General features: G+C 43.7%; 1 protein-coding gene across 10 annotated transcripts in view; it reads left to right on the plus strand.

The window, feature by feature from the left end:
- Positions 1 to 17,255, plus strand: part of ANKS1A (ankyrin repeat and sterile alpha motif domain containing 1A) — a 188,341-nt gene that overhangs the window by 112,074 nt on the left and 59,012 nt on the right. For all 10 annotated transcript variants that reach the window (XM_063097298.1, XM_063097296.1, XM_063097291.1 and 7 more), the window contains one exon: positions 4,798 to 5,387. In XM_063097298.1, coding sequence (XP_062953368.1) covers positions 4,798 to 5,387 — 590 coding nt within the window. The remainder of the gene's footprint in view (positions 1 to 4,797; positions 5,388 to 17,255) is intronic.

Here is a 17,255-nt window from a genome sequence, read left to right on the forward strand (position 1 = left end):
ACACCATAGAACTGGAAGGAACCTTAGAGAGGTCATCAAGTCACAGATTCAGACCATATTAAATCTCAAAGCCCTAGAGAGTACATCCAAGCTATTCATTTTATAAAGAGACCCAGGGAGGAAAAGCTACAGGACTGGGACTACAACTTGGGCCTCTTGAATCCCACTCCAGCTCTTGTCCTATTTCTCAGGTTGTTATGAACTAGAATGGATTGTTAATCTGTTTGTCTTAACAGATCACAATCTTCAGCAAATGTATGCATATCCTAGTCAGGACCTTCCTTCTGGGAAAAGCATGGTGACCCTCTAACAACAGCCATGTACTTAGGAGTTCTCCCCAGGACATACATGGTTTCTGATGCTCGCCATAGTGACTTGGCAATTGAAAGAGTCTGGTTCTGATGGAACAAAGACAGCAGAACAATCTGGGAAACTGGGCATTCCAGCCTTCTCCTCTGGGTCTGAGGATTGATTTGTTAGCAACTGCTCACATGAGCTGCATTTTTCAGCCCTAATTTAAATGGGCAGAGGTGACTGAAAATGTGTAAATGTTAAAAAGTTATTATTCAAAAGCCCTAGAGATTCCTATGGATCATCATAGTAATTAAAATGCAGCACAGAAGACCCCTTGCTTTAGCAGCTCACAGGGTAAAAGGAAAATGAACACTCAGAATGAATAAAGATCGGAAGTTGATGGGATTGGGAATTAGCACGCTGGTGTGCCCTATTCAGTAGAGCAGCTGGCCTTGATGTGTGGGGAGAGTAAGAACAGCCCTCCCTCCCTGTGTGCTGTTGCCTCCTTCTTTCTCTCCTAGAAGGGCAGACTGTGAGGAGGGCTGAGGGTGGTGTGAGGGGACTCTTGGAAGCAGTGTAGGTCCATGGTGGGGAGCACAGTGATGCCCATCAGAAGGAAGGCCTCAGGCCTGAGGGTTCTCTTCTGTGCCTCCACTAGTCCCTAGGCATGAGGTTTGTGTGTCTGCGTTTTCTAATGTATTTCTACTTCCCTTTAAGCCTGCTAAGGCCTTACTTTTCCTTCAAGGCCCAGCTCAAAGCTGCCTCTTCTGAGAAGCTTTCCTGATTCAGATTAATCACTTTTCTTTCTGCTCTCCATGCATATGGTTTATACCTTTTTTAAAGCATCTATATATTTTTGCCTTCTAATTACTTCTGATATGCCAGTCTCTTCCAACAGCTGGTTGAGGCAGACTTGGTGTCTTCATCTTTGTACCACCTGGCTGCTCCCTGAAGGCAGATGCTTTGTACATGCTTATTGATGGAATGAGTGGTTACAGTGACAGTTCTGGGGCCTGTCTCAGAGTTTCCCTTTCACCATGTTACCTTCTGTCCCTTCCTTCTGCTGTCAAGAGTTGTAAGGATGATGAAGGTAATGGCTGCTTATAAAGGACTTTATGTCTTACAAAGCACTTTTATGTACATTGATCCTTGTGGTAGACCTGTGAGGAACAGAGAAGTAGTTGGTTTCATCTGCAAGTAAAATATGATATAATGGATCCCGCATGGAGGATAATAACAATTATTAACAGCTATTGAGAGCTTGGCATGTGCCAGCCATGGTTCTAAATGCTTTACATGTATAATTTCTCATAACAGTCCTATGAAATAAATACTATTAAGATCCCAAAATTACACATGAGAATAGTAAGGCACAAAGAAATTAAGTAATTTGCTCATGATCTGTCTTTTGATCAGTATATTATATTGTTAACACCTTGTCCCTAAGAGACCGTACATTGTTCCTGACTTTGCAGAAGGAAGAAACCATTGAGTAGTTCCTTTCCTACCCATTGATTTGCCAAGAAATCAAGCTTAGCCTTGGATATAGTTTTTTATGGGAAAGACAATACCAACTTATTAAGATCCTGAGCTTCTTAGCTCTTGACAAGCTTTTCAGATACCGAGGTGTCTTTCCTAGGAATTGCCTGGGTACATCATGTAAATTATAAGAATTCCTTTCCATGATTTCTTATGCTCCACAAAATATTGGTGGATTGTGGTTTCTGTAAGGGGATTGTGACCCTCAGAGATTCTTCCTCTCTGCATATTTCCTTCCTCCATAAGTTTCCATTTCTTCTTTCTGCCCACTTCCTTCCCTCTGGCATCTGTCTGGTATTGAGCTCTTGGCATCTGTCTCTCTTTCTTCATTGATGGCTAGCATGAATGGGTGGCTGCTTGACAGGGTCTTCATTGTCAGGTCCCACAGCAGCAGTCAGAACATTCTCTGTGGCCTGGGTTCTGAGGTCCACCCAGGCAGTATGAGCCAGGCTGGCTCCCAATTCTGGACTGTGGTGTTTTTCTTTTGTTGTTGGTTCCCCCACACCGCTGCCCAAATTGTTAAATAAGAAGCTGGAAGCTGATGGCAAAAAGTAGAAGTCTGTGCTCCTGTTAGCAGAATCCTCTTGTGTTCAAATGTGGTCAGAGGGACATTGCACCTTGGGCCAGGATCTGTAGGAAGCTGGCCATTAGAATATAGTCCCAGAGGTTTCCCAGGCAAATTTTGCAGCCTGGTTGGCTGTCCCATCAGCCTCTTCTAGGAAGTACTGTTGGCCTGAGATGGTCATGTATCATCTACTCTTTGGTCCCCCGATGCAACACCACCGGGCAGCTTTGTTCCAGCTGCTGATTGTTATATGTGATATTCATAGCTGCAAAGTCAAGGCCTTCTGGGGTCTCAGTTAAGCCGTATGGAACTCTTATATAGTCAGCATTTCTTCTTCCCTAGAGAAATGGGCCAAGTTGTTCAGTGCTTGTTCATTGCTCAGGACCTGACCTCTGGCATGTAGGGTTTATGAGCTGAGGGTGTGAAAGTCCCATAGTGGTCAAGTATAGAGGAGGAAGATGCCAAAGTTTATACTTCTGGGCTCCTGTGGATAAGTAATCAGAGCCATGAAGTAGAGCTAATTGGCTGGCCCCTCTGCAGCCTCTGCAGACTTGCCAAAAGCTGAACAGACTGGAAACTAAACCACTTTTCTGGAGAGGGTGGCTGGATGAAACCATGTGCCTGCTCAGACCTCAGGGAAACAGGCTCATTGTGAGAGCTGGTTGTTGGGATCCTTCCTTAAAGGCTGTCTTAGAACCATTGTTGGAGGACACTAGCATTGTGCATGGGCAGTGAAGACTATATTTAGTACATCATGTTTATAAAATGTGGCTCATTTTTCACCTCTAGTCATCTGGCTACCCTTTCAGTTGTGGAACTTAGCTTCCAGAGGGAACTTGGGGCTTCAGGCGTACTGGTGAGGGATAGTGGGTGCTGTGCAGGCAGCAATGGGAGAGGTACCCAGGCAGGGCTCCATAGCATCCCCAAGGGGGAGAAGTTTGCCATCATGGCATGGGAGAGACCTGGATTTCTCATCCCTGTCATAACAGTAAAGGAATTTCTGAGGATCATGTGGTCTACTCCACTTATTCTAGACACTGAGGCCCAGTAAGATGAAATCACTGCCAAGGCCACACAGCTAGAGAGCAGCACAGCCAGGACCTGATTTACAGACTCCCAGGTTAAAATCTTCTCCCTCCCACCCCCCCGCCCTGCCTTGAACAAACCACTACAGGCCTGTGGGCCTTAGATTCTTCATCTGTAAAAATAGTTGAACTCGACCCTTCTTGTTCTAAGAGTCTCTGATCTCATGAATAGTTCTTAGGAGCTTTGGGCATATGAGGGAATTGCTTGGTGTATGTACCATAGATCCCACTTATAGAGAAAGTAAAGTTAAATACTAGTTTTGAAATGTGAGCTAGTACTGGACAGAGTGTTGTTATTTACCCTGATGATGTGAGTTAAAATCTTAATGGGACTGAGTGTGTGCAGGGAAAGTCCCAGTGTGGTGCTGATGTTAGATTCTTATTTGCTCAATTATTTATGCTACTTTAGGGCAGGAGTATTTGAATGTACAGTAGTAGTTGGCCTCATGAGCTAGTAGTGTCAGATTTCTACGATGTTAGGGAGGTCTCAAGAGAACTGCAAATGTCTCCTGGCATTGACGAATTAGACCATTTTGTTTTTAGTGGTCAACTAAGGTTAAACTTAAACAAATATGAGCAGTTGGGAGGCTTTGGAAGGAGTGAGATGCACGCATTCTCAAAAAGAAAAAAAGAAAAAAAGTGTGCTCCCTGAGGAAGGAAGGATGAGGGTGGAACTTTGAATGGCCCCCTCTGAGGAAGGAAGCAGAGATTTCTCTGCTATTTTGTTTTGCACTTTCAGTTAAGGAATTCCAGAAGTTGCAGGTTGTGATCATGACCTCTGTTTTTTTCTCTGTTGCTGCTTGCCAGAGGAAGGGAGGGCGGGTGGCTCTAAATAACACTTTGGCCTTTCTGGAAATGTATCAGATGTTCCAGGAGTGAGTCTTGCTTGCTCGTGCTTGCTCACTGGCGCTCTCTTTCTTTCTCTCTCTTTTACTCCGTGTTCACTCACTCTGTCCTCACTTGTGTCCTTTCTGTAGGATATAGTTAGCACTTCTCGCCTTATATAGCAAGATCTAGTCATTAACGTTAACAGAAATCTAACAACAAGGAAGGCTGCCAGATAGCATTAATCAGACCAGTGTTTGGAATTTCATAAATGCTCTGACTTTGGGTACAAATTGAACATTAGGAACAATACGAAACTGTTTTTTTTCCTTCTCTCTTTTTCTCTCCCTCTCCCCAGCCTATCCAGCTTCTCTCTCTCTCTCTCTGTTTTTGAATTCCTCTGCTCTGCTGTACACTAGCTGCATTGGAACTTTGTTGATTTTTGCCACGTTTAATTTTTTATTTCTCTGTCTCTCTGTCCACTCCAAGACCACAGGCAAAGCAGCAGCAGCCGGAGCCAGGACTCAGCAGAGGGGCAGGACGGGCAGGTCCCAGAGCAGTTCTCAGGTCTCCTTCACGGCTCATCCCCAGTGTGTGAGGTGGGGCAGGACCCTTTCCAGCTGCTCTCTGCCACTAGCCGGAGCCATCCAGAAGGGTCTCCCCTGCAAAGCACCTGCCACAAGGTCAGCATGCAGCTGGAGGAGAGGGGCTTGCATACTCCTGGAGCTCCCCAGCCCAGTGTCCTGGACCAGAGCAAGAGAGTGGGCTACACAGCAGGCCTGCCCACCACCAACAGCCGGTCACACCCTGAAACTTTGACTCTCACATCATCTCCACACCCTGGTGGTGCTGAGGAAGAAGGAGACCGGAGTGGGGCCAGGAGCCGAGCCCCTCCCACCAGCAAACCCAAAGCTGAACTCAAACTCAGCCGCAGCTTGTCCAAGTCTGACTCTGATCTCCTGACCTGTTCACCCACAGAGGACGCTACAATGGGAAGCCGGAGCGAGTCCTTGTCCAACTGTAGCATCGGGAAGAAGAGGCTGGAGAAGTCACCTTCCTTTGCTTCAGAGTGGGATGAGGTAAGGCCGACGTGATGTCATAGACAGCTAGGCTGGCTGCAGCCCACCACAGCTCCCCTGTGTGCCAACTCCTGGGACCAGGATCCAGGCCAAGTTTGCCCTAGTTCCTTCACACTGTGACCAGTGTGGTTCAGACAACCATGAGGCAGGCAAGCCTCAGGGAGCCTGGGTCATAGAGGACAGGTTCATTAATGGTTAAACGTGAGGGTGGAGGCCCCAGCAGAACAGGGCTGAGGGAGGGGCAGTTCCTAGAAGTGACATGCTGTTTGGAACTATCTGGATCCCATCAGCCCTGTTGAGGGAATCCTGCTCACCCTGAAGATGCTTGAGAAGAGCTAGATTACTTCCTATGAGTCCTTCGGGAGGAAGAGGGAAGATCCAGACTTAGCTGTAGGGGGTTGGAGGGGGACAGAAAGGGAGGGGTAGGGCTTGGGGAGAAGCTGCTGAAAGGGGATCAGAAGGTGGATTTTCTGTTCCCCACTCCTCCATGATTATTCCTGCTGTGTTCTCCTGGAAGACCAAATGCCTCTCCCAGCAGAAGTGTCCTGCCCATCCCACATTCCGGGGTTAGTGAGGCAGAGGGCTAGGCAGATCTGGAAACAAAGATTAGTGAGGAAAAAACATTTGGAGTCAGAGGCCCAGGTTCCTTTCATAACCATTGTTATGGAATAGTTGGAAATATGTACCCAAATATTTTTCAGTGACCTATGGCATGTCTTACTGGGCAGAAGAATGTGTTTCTCGAAGATTAGTAAACACATTGGGAATGTTAAAGTGCCACCCTTGCAAGCTTCTTGCTCGAAGGAAGCCGCTTTTGAAGTGAACTGGGTCTGTCTCCCAGGAACGATGTGAAGAGATACATTTAGCTCTCCAAGAGGAGGGGAACAGTGCAGCTGACATGTCCATTTGAACAATCTGTAGACTTAATGCTCTACCCAAGTGTATTTGGGTTGCAGCTGCAAAGTTATGTAAACCAAAGCCAATTCCATTCCCAGTGTGGGAACAGGGCGGGGGCAATTCCTCCAGCACTGTTATCTCTAGATATGAGGCTTAGGACTCTGGTCAGAGTTAGAGGAATCCTGTGCAAAAGAAGATTTTTATTGCTTAGTAAACAAAGATTTGGTGTACTTGTACTAGATGCCGGCCACTAATGGAAAAGCACTATGAGTGAGTTAGCTCTGGGGGGGGCCCTAGAGTATGTGTTTGTGGGAAGGTGTGCTCTATCTTTGTTTTTCAAAACAGAGTTTTGCTTATTTACAGTCAACTATAGGATAAAGCCGTTTGAGAGTAGGGTGAGGATGAGTGCAACATGCTCTGAAATGGCAGGAGAGGTCAAGACAGAAAAACATCAGTGGGTGACAGGGAGTGGAGACAGGAGGTGTGAGGGGCGTGAAGGGGTTTCAGGAGAGATCACAGAGAAGTGGAACTTGACATGGAATTAAAGAACTAAGTGTGTTGGTTAAAACCAGATTGAAGCTAGTGGGATGAAGAAAGGGCATGATGGGCAGAGAGAAAGTGGGATCGGAGCAAAGCCTTGGAGCTGGGAAAGCTCAGGTCATTTGGTTTCTGTAGAGTTGGGTATGTATAGGGAAGAATAAGAAATAAGGGTAGAAAGTGAGATTTGGACCAGACAGTGAGGGCCTTGAACATGAGAACTTGATTTGATACCAAGGCAGTATCTCAGAATCCTTCAAATGGGCTGGAAGACAGCTTTACCAATCTAATGAATTACCTCTTCTTTATGGCTCCTTCTCCTGCGCATATCCCACCCTGAGAGGTCAGGAGTGCTGGGTGATTCTTCATAGGATATTCATGACCTGTTAACATGTAGCATTGCCAGGCAGTCTTATGGGCTCCACCATTTCTTTCTGGAGAATAAACATGAGATAATCAAGGCAAAGCTCAGCTTAATTGAAGTTGGCTGTTTAGGCTAATGAGCCAGTTTCTCTTTGCATCTTAATGAAAGGAGGTTCATGTACTGATATTACCTTTGCAGGTGGGTACAGTGAGCCCAGTAACTGTTTGAGGTCTAGGTGTCTGTGGGCCACCTCTGTTGTGTGGCTGAAGTACTGGTACATTGTAAATTTGAAAAAACTTAAAGGCAATTAAGGTCTTATTGGAAGGATTCAGAAGATTGAGCTTTGCTTGCATAGTAAACATTAACAGGGCTCTTTATTTGTAACTCTTTGACATTGTTTTTGAATCATACTATACTTGCTTTTTGTGGATATCTCTATCTAAAGAGAAACTTCAAAAGTGTTTCCTCAGCAATTGGCCCTAAACCCAGGGCTTCGTAAGGCTTTCTTAGAATAGTTTATCTTCTTTTTTTTTTTTTTTTTTTTTTTGTCTTTTTCGTGACGGGCACTCAGCCAGTGAGTGCACCGGCCATTCCTATATAGGATCCGAACCCGCGGCGGGGGTCGCTGCGCTCCCAGCGCCGCACTCTCCCAAGTGCGCCACAGGTCGGCCCAGAATAGTTCATTAGTTAATGGCTACTCCCCACCCTACCCCTGACTAGTGCCTCAGGGCTGCTTTGCGTATCCTGTGCTTGTTGATTTTTTTTGTCATCACTAGATCCCCAGGAGGTGAGGAAAGCTGCTCTGAAGGAGCTTGGGCCCAGCTCAGCTCCTCACAGTGAGGCCTGGGGAACTCAAAAGGCTCTGGGGTCCTGGGCAGCTGTGATCCAACACAGGTGGAGTTGTGCATGAGTCTGCCAGGCCACTCCTAGAAGGTAGTGCAGGTCGTAGACAGGCTCAGGCTTAGGAGTCGGCAGATGCAGCCTTGCACCCCAGCTCCACCATCTACTTCACTTTGGTGCGCAGGTGGCCTCACTGAGTCTCAGTGATAATGTCTTTATTTATGAAATAGAGGCAGTCAGATCTGTGTTTCAGAGTGTTTTACCAGTTAGGGATGTGTTTAAGTGCCTAGCACAGTTCCTGGCGTGTTGACTAAATGGTAGATATTAATATTATTATTGTGCCTGGAGCTTTGGAGAATGGAAAGTGAGACCTAGATTGTCGGCAGACCTTAAGAAAGGTGGAGCTTTTTGCAAGTGGCCCTTTGGTGTTTGGTGGTGGCAGAATGACGGGGAAGCAGTGGAGTTCAAGCCCTTCAACTGGTGATCCTCCTGCACAGCTCTGCCCCACCCCAGAGATGGAAGAGCCCAGCCAGCCTGGGAATGTCTGGCAGGTGCCCCCATTATTCTTCTTTGAGAAATTTATGAGCCTTCCTCCCTAACTCTCTGACAGGAGAAGAGAGCTTAAAGAGATATCTGCAGCCCTCTCCACTATTTTTCAAATGTATTGTTCTGCATAGTGGCCAGCAGTGGCTATTTGATTGGGTGGTTGTTTGGGATGTTCTTTAGTTGGGGAACTATGGGGGAAATATCTAATGGATTTAGGAGTCATTGTCTCCAAATACAGACTGCTCCTTACATTTGGTTAATGCGGTCCTTGTTGAATTACCCTGGACAAGAGGACTTCTTAAAGTTGGCCTGGTTAAGGTAAACCTCTGAGATAGTATCCTTTAGTGACACTAGCATTCTCCTTATTTTCTATTGTATTTTTGGTAACAAAGAAGTAATAGAGTTTTTCTTTAAAAGTGCTCAGCCTCAGAGGAGATCTGAGTCTAAGCTTCAGTAGATATTTTCTGTGTTCTCCAGTCAAGTCAAAGCATTCTTTGTTGTCTTAATGATCCCTCAGGCATAATAGGAATTAAACTGAGAAGATGTACATAAATAAAATTTTTAAAATATATAGATGAGGAGTAGGAAAATCATCTGCATCCCTTTCCACATAGTCAGCCTCTGTTAATACTTGATATATATCCAGATTTGGGGTCTCAGTATATTTACTGATTTATATAATTTGCTCTTCTTACTTAGTTACTGCATGTTATGGATATCTTACCTTGGCAATGTCAATAAAATCTGGATTCAGATCATCATTCTAAAAGGTTTTGTATTCTCCCCTTACCGGCCAGCTGCAAGTAAAGAAATAAAAAATAAAAGGCTTAGTATTCTGTTGTATGGCTAAATCATAAGGTTGGTTGGTTTTGTTGTTTAAACTCTTTTCCAACTGTTAGATACTGTGCAGGGCATTTGCCACCTGCCCTTCAGGTTCATTCCCTACCCTTCTTTATCTGCCTATGTGTCCTGCATTAGTTGGCCAAGGAAATGTTGGATTGGCTGTGTCCCTTTACCTAAGCTCACCACTCCTGTTAGGGACTTTCTCCCAGTAGCTGTTCTCTCTGGGTTCAAGTAAACTTTAGTCCCTCACAGTGACCCTTCCACCCTGGGGCTCCTACTGTGACTAGCTCCCCTCCCTTGTTTCTCTCCCTGCACCTTACCCAAAGCTGTATAAATAGTCCCATTATGGGCCGGCCCATGGCTCACTTGGGAGAGTGTGGTGCTGATAACACCAAGGCCACGGGTTCGGATCCCATATAGGGATGGCCGGTTAGCTCACTGGGTGAGCGTGGTGCTAACAACACCAAGTCAAGGGTTAAGATCTCCTTACCGGTCATCGTTTAAAAAAAAAAAAAAAAAAAAGCCCCATTATTAAGTTCCTTCAGGTGTCCAGTTTGAATATGCCATCTTTTTCCTGCAGGGACCCTGAGTGATACAGACATTTTTAGCACTGTTTCTATCAGCTTTCAGCAAGCATAGATGGCTGTGTACTGGAGCAGTAAACATGGCTCTAGCATGTAAATTGTAAATTAATCTTCATTAGTAAATGAACCAGAAGGCTTGGATATCCAGGGTGCTGGGAAGCAAGAGAAATTCATCATTTAACTTGAAGCTTTTCCCACTTCCAACTATAAGAAAGAAACCTGTTCTTCATTCTACCAAGTTGGCAGCTTCTGTATCAGAATCTCCTTAAATGTACTTTCCTCCTCTGTCTCCTGCATAATATGATGCACCCTGGGTTACACAAACACACAGCAGCAGCAATTAACATCTGAAATAAATACCTTGTAAGAAGAACAAAAATAACTTTCTGGTCAGATTATGGTTTGAATGTATAAAAACTCTGTGGGGTCAGATCGGTCTCTCACATACCTGCCTTTGAATGGAATTGAAGTTTATGAAAGAGGAAACCACAGAAGGCTGCTTGTCTACTTAGCATAAACATTTGAGTCACTTAAAACTTGGCTAAAGGCTTAAGTGATAAATTTGTTTTATAATCAGCTCCCATAAATATTAAACAAGTGGGAAATGGCTGAAGAGCTGGGACATGCTTTGTATGCATTTTGTGTAAACAGAATAATTTCTCGAATTCCAATTTTGTCTGGAATGGTAGGTGAGGAGACCCTTGGCTCTTGAATCCCTTCTTGAGAAGTGAAGTGGCAGCAACCAGGAGGGCACCCTTCCAAGCCAAGTCCCAATGCCTCACCCTTTCCAGCACTGTCCCATTAGAGGCATGATGTCATCAAGGGAAAAGCTGATTGGTCCAACTCCACAGAGGCTTTGGCAGCTTTTAACCCTTGAAAGTTGAATGTGCAAGATGAAAAGTGACATAGATGTAAAAGAAAGAGATTTCAGTTTCCGCTGATAATCTAAACTTCCTACACCATATTCTGCAGTATGTATTGTTCATGCTGTGTAGTCCTTTTTGCTGAGCAAAGCCCTCCTACTCTAAACAAGAATGTGACACTCCTACCTCTGGGGACAGATTGGAGCCTCAGTGTCTATTTAAGTTGCTCTGGGTATACACAGGAGTCACAACTTTCATCCTGATGAAACACTCTCTAAATTTCTATTGGTTTTAGGTGGTCTGGTAAGATTGAGGTATTTTCTTCATATTTTAAAAATAATCTCACTTATTTGATAGGCAGTCCTAAATAAACAATTTTGGCCCTTCTATCGGATAAAATGATTTTTGTTAGCCTAGATTAGTACATACATATATATGCATTTCCATGGCTTAGGTGCTAATAGAAGAAACAGCACAGTGTTGTGAATGAGCTGCGGTCAGTCCTGGCTCTGCAGTTAGCTCCTGATGAGAAGACTGGTGTGCTCATCCCAGCCCGCAGCTCTCTCCATGGTCTCTAGATGATAGCATGCCTCTAACTGAGCAGTGTGCCAGAAATCTCAGGGTGGCTGGGCCTGGCCGGAAGGTCCCTCCCTGCTGCTGCCACCACCCTTCTCACGAAGAGACCTGGGAGCCTAACTTTCCTAATTTTCATGCTTTTTCTCGTTTCTCCTGATTTCCTCTTTGTTGCTGTTCCCTTCTTTTAACTCATCCTGCTTCTTTTTTACTTTCTTCCTCCTTATTTTTATCATTTTGACTGGTGGCAAGTGTAGGCTTTTTTATAGTCTTTCCTTCTCGGTCCTCTCCACCAGAGGGATTTTTCTTTCATTTTCTCTTTTTAACATTTTTGCCGTGTTTGCCCATGTTTGTATTCTGCACGGGCATTCTTACCACTCGTGCTGTTAGCAGCTACCGCCCACACTGCCCGCCCCCAGTCTTTCACAAACGATCTGGTCCCACATAGGGCATTTTGTGGCATTTGTGAAATGGCTAGCAAAATGTGAATTTCCCTTTTCTCCTCTTTTTTGTTTTGTTATATTTTGTTTTTTTAACACCAGGCCAAAAGCTTGGGTGACAGTGAAAGTAGGTAAATGGATGAGAAGAATTTGATCTTTATTCCAGAGTATACCAAACCTGAGAATCATAGAAAGACTCATTTTCTGGGATATTCTTTATATTCTTTGGTTCTGATTTTGTATCTTTTTCTTCTGTTTTTCTAGTAATAGCATCAGTAGGAAACAGACTAATTTTATGTAATTTAGGGAATAATAGTTTATCTCATTTTAAGCAATTGTGTCTAGAAACAAGTAGAGGTATTTTTTATATAATCAGTAATAATATAAAATTGAAGTATACTTTTATTACAATTATTCATTCATTTAGCTAATTTGTTGAGTACCTGTTCTGTTCCAAGCACTATTCTAAGTGCTGGGGATATAGCAGTGAGCAAAACAGACAAAATCTGTTGCCCTCCTGAAGCTGACATTCTAGAAAGCCAGAGAGGAAAGACATAAAAAAGGATAGATGAGTGAAATTCATAGTATGCCAGTTGGTGATAAGACTGCTTAGATGAGAAAATACAGCTGAGAAGAAGGATAGAGAGTATGGTGGGGTGGGAGTTGCAGTTAGGGGGGTCAGCCAAGTTCAGCCTTTGAGAAGGATGTGAGAGAGCAAGCCGTGCAGGCATGGGGCGGGAAGGGAGGTGTGAGCAAAACTATAGAGCTATTTTCATTAATTTCTCCTGTAAGAGAATTGAAAAATTCCATCCTATACTTACATTGTCTCACAAATACACCCTATAACTTGACTTTTAACTTCCTCTCCCTTTAGCCACGATTGCCACCTGCTGCTCTTCTCATCTTGGTTTTTTTCCCCTGATTTTTTCCTTTTATACTGTGTTGGGTAACTTTTTAAACATATGTACACACATACATATTTTTTAAGCTATTGAACTAGAGTGAAATCTGAATTTCTAAGAATTTCTCAAGCTTGGTCATTGTCCTTGTCCTCATCCTGGGCAAGGATCATTGAGTGAGTTCTGGTGGAAGGGCTGCTCATTGTCGTAGGAAATACATTTCCATGAGCTCATCACATACTCAGCAGAAATAAAATCTAAAAGCCAGGATTATAAGGCAAGGGGAGGGAATTCAAAATGACTAAGACCAGAAGGCCAGGAATTTAGAAAACAGGAGATCCAGTAAGAGGAGGACAGCTGACAGGTGTTCAAGGAGTCAGGGAAGGTGAGTCAGGGTATCAGCACTGTTTGATCACAGAAGTGGTGTTGCTACCCTGAAAGGCACTCACCACAAATAATTTGCCCTGATGAACCTTAAATACTTCCTCTCAGAAGCCAAGCCCACAGGTTTCAAACAGGTCATTACAACCAGTTAGAGAGTTGAGATGCTGGTGGCCTCAGACATTCTCTGATTCTGGGTGGACTTAGGGGAGGGGGCTTCTTAGACACAAGATATGAAGGTGTTCTGTGCTTGTGCATGTATACTTGTGTGAGAGGGAGTGTGTGTGTAGATTCCAGAGAAATGTAATTTGTTTAGAAATGTGCTCTGTGCTCAGAGTGGCAGCTAAGTACTTACCTGGCCAGATTGGGGTGGGGTGGGGTGGGGTGGCAAACAGCCTTTTTATTATATAAATCTTCTAGGAAATCAACCTTACTTGGGCTTCCTTTGGAATCTGTGACCCTCAGAAACAACACAGAGCTGTTTTCTGGACCCTGGTGTTGTGCCTCAAAGATATGCTCTCAGATGGCAGCTCTATGTGTTCATAGAAGGCTACCCTCCCTGCCTAGGGTGCCTTTACTTTTTCATCCTGCTTTTTTCCCCACAGATGATCTCTTTTGATGCCATCAGGTTAATAGCCGGTGGGTAAGAAGAATATTTGTGGCCTGTGGATGCTGGGCAGGGCCAAGATTGTGAGCGGATCTTTCCCAGGCCTCCTGCTCTGTCTTGCTCACAAGCTCTAATGGCCCAGTCTCTGGCGCCACAGGGCCCACCTGTCCATAACTCAAGGCAGCCTGTTTATTTGTCTGGACAGGTGGAAAACTGCCTAAGTTCACTAGGGGCCTACAAATGACAATTTGTCTGGCAGTCTGTTCTTGGCTGTCCTGATTTAAACAGCCAGGAAGTCATTGTAAACTCAGCTGAAATGGTGTGGTTTGTGTATATATTCTGGTTCCTTTCCACTTTGGATCTAGTTATTTTCAACAGAACCTCCCAAAAAACCATGGGAATGCCTTGTACCTGTTATGTAGTGGACATGCAGTCCTGGGTTTTGCTGCTGGGAAACAGCTTCTCTCACTGACACCAAAAAGGCTGATGATCCTGGAGAAGTTTATCTTCAGGGGCCAGCCCAGCCCTCTGTGCTGGCCCATAGGTCAGTAGAGAACACCAAGGAACTTGGGGTGCAGTGGCAGAGGAATGGCTTGCTGTCCTTACACTGCACTTTAAGTGTGGAAATCTCCCAACTCCAAGGTCTTGAACTGTAAATCTCCCTCTCTTCCTGTCTGCCAGACAGCCAGTTCTTCTCCCCGGTGTTTTTGAGTACCCATCCAGAAATATTCTATGCATATACAAGGATACCTCAAAATGTTCATGGTAGAATAGAATTAAAAGGTAATATGAATCTTTCCATGAACTTTTTGAAAACCCCTCGTGTAAACGTTTCAGACACATTAAGCATTTTTCTTTTTAAAAAATGGTGCCAAAACACGATACTGCTTTGAACCTCGCTTTTTTCATTTAATAATAGTTTTTTGAAAATCATTCTAATTAAGTACATAAAAAGTTTTCTTTCATAGTATGTATATACTATCATTTATTTTAAATTTTTTCTGCGGATAGACACTTGGGATGTTACCAAGCTTTTACTAATTAAAAGTATAGCTGCAATGCAAATCTTTGTACAAAGTCATTTTACGATAAATTTCTAGAAACTGAACAGCTGTGTGAAAGAGTTTGTGCATGTTAAATTTACTCTCCCACCCACAACATACAAAGAAAGTCTATTTCCGTACACCTCACCAACATGGGGTGGTCAGCCTTTTAATCTCTTCTTCATTAACAGATAGGCAACGTTCTCTTGGTATAGGTTTAAAGTGTGTGCCTCTCATTATGAGTGAAGTTGGTATCTTTTCATATGTTTAAAAAAACTTTTCTAGATTTCTTTTTTTTTAATTGTTGAATTGATCTCTTTCTTACTAATTTGTAGAAGCTCTTTGTGTTTGAAGAGATTAGCCCTTTATCTGTGATATGAGTTGTCTTTTGGCTTTATGGTATTTTGTGTGTATTTTCTTTTTGACATGCAGAAATTAAAATTTTTTTATATAGTTGAATCTAGCAATCTTTTCTTCAATGACTTCTGGATTTTGTGTCCTAGTTAAAAAGACTTTCTCTAATATTACCAAAAAAAAAAAAAAAGGTAATTTTTCTTATGTTCTTTTAGTACTTTTATGGTTTCATTTTTCAGGTTTAAATATTTGTTTCTTCTGGAATTTATTTTGATATAAGGAATGATAATCATCCTGTTGATTTTTAGCAATGATTTGGTCTAGTGCACTATTTGATTCTAAAGTTTTGAGAGTTGAGGTGACTTGCCTAAGGTCTTGGAATTGATAAATGAGGGAAACCAGTTGGAGCTACATCATCTAAGTCTTAACGAGATTGTGTTTAGAATATAGGTGAGCTAAATTTTTGTTTTGGCATTAGTTCACAGTTACTTGTCAGTTCCTCTTGTTTCAACTCAAATTATTGTAGCACTGTCTTACTTTTCCCCTCCTACTCCAGAAAAAATTTTTGTGCCTATCTATATGAAGGAGAGTAACTTGGGAGAGGGGCCTCCTGGGAAAAGCATGAGATTCCTTTTCATTATCAAGACTCAAAGCATTCCTTCCCTTTACTGCTGTCCAAAGTGGGGGCTATTAGGTTTTTCTTTTGTGACTTGCAAAGTGAGGTAGTGATTTCCAGCAAATCCTTAAAGCAGGAAATCAGAAGGAATCTTAGTTACCATGTAGTCCAACTTCCTTATGAACAAAGTCATTTCCATGTTCTCTAAAAATGATCTTCTAGCTTTTGCCTGAAGATGCCAAGTGACCTCCTGCCATCTTCCATTTCTTGTATGAAATCTTGGAAAATCCTTTCTCATTTCCAGCTAACGCCTGTGACTTCCACCCCATCAGTCCTGGGTCTATCTTCTGGGTCATACACACTGTCCTCCATAGTGGTTGTTCAGATATTTGAAACTGCAGTTATGTCCTCCCATTTTCACACCTTCTCGTTTCCTTGCCAGGCACCCCAGTTCCTTCTTTCTCTCCTCAGATGACTTGTTCCTAAACTATCTCTGTCCTGGCCATTCTCTGAATGTGTCCAGGTTATCAGGCTCTCTTGAAGTTGTATGACATCATTACAGATGCTTGCACATAATGTACATTGCCTTGTACATCATGATGAGATCTTGTCACATGGTACCTAATAATGCTTCACCAAGGAGTTGGATGTGCCTCTTACTCTCCTGAAAAATGAAGGGAGCAATCTGTCAGTGAGCCCAAAACAGGACAACTTGCAAGACCCTTCCAGGGCTGCCACACCCCCATCAGGAGGCCATTTGGAAAGCTGCTCTGTGGAAGGGAGGTGCTTGTTGCCTTTTGAGGCTTCCTCCTTTGATTCCTGCCCGGGAGATACAGTTCAGCCTCTCCCCTGTTGTGCTTTTTAGCAAAATCGATGCAGGCCTTCCCTGTGCCTCATCACATGTAGTGACTCTACCTACTCTCCACCTAACAGTATCATTCATTGTCCTGCTTTGGGTCCTGAGACTTTCTCACGCATTTTTTAGCAGCTACATGTCTCACCATGACCTTGATTTGCAGGTAAAAATGCTTTTGTACCAGTTTTTCATTTGAAATCAATAGGACAGATGAGGACTGGGAAAGCCTGTGTTGACCCCAAGCCAGACCCTATGAAAGGCAGCTCAAGCCCTCACATGCACTTGGTGCTGAACCCTTTCTTTTCTCCCCGTCTGGTTTTGTCACCAAGGTTTCCTCCCAAAACCTCTCTCCTTCCTCTCCATTCCCACTCACCTTCCTGGGATTACCTCAGCAGCCACAGCCGCAGTATTCCCCTGCTTGCCTCTGACCTCTAGTCCATCTTATGTGTGGTTGCCTTATCATGCTCTTAAAATATTTCATATTACCTTTTCCTGACTCAAAACCTTCCCTGGTTTCCTATTGCTACAGTACAAAGTCCAGACTCCTCAGCCTGGAGTTCATGATTCTCCAGAGAGTGATCCTATGGTCCAGCTTCTATAACTGGCTTTCTCTCATCTTGTACCC

This window comes from Cynocephalus volans, chromosome 5, assembly GCF_027409185.1.
Source record: "Cynocephalus volans isolate mCynVol1 chromosome 5, mCynVol1.pri, whole genome shotgun sequence".
Lineage (NCBI taxonomy): Eukaryota > Metazoa > Chordata > Mammalia > Dermoptera > Cynocephalidae > Cynocephalus > Cynocephalus volans.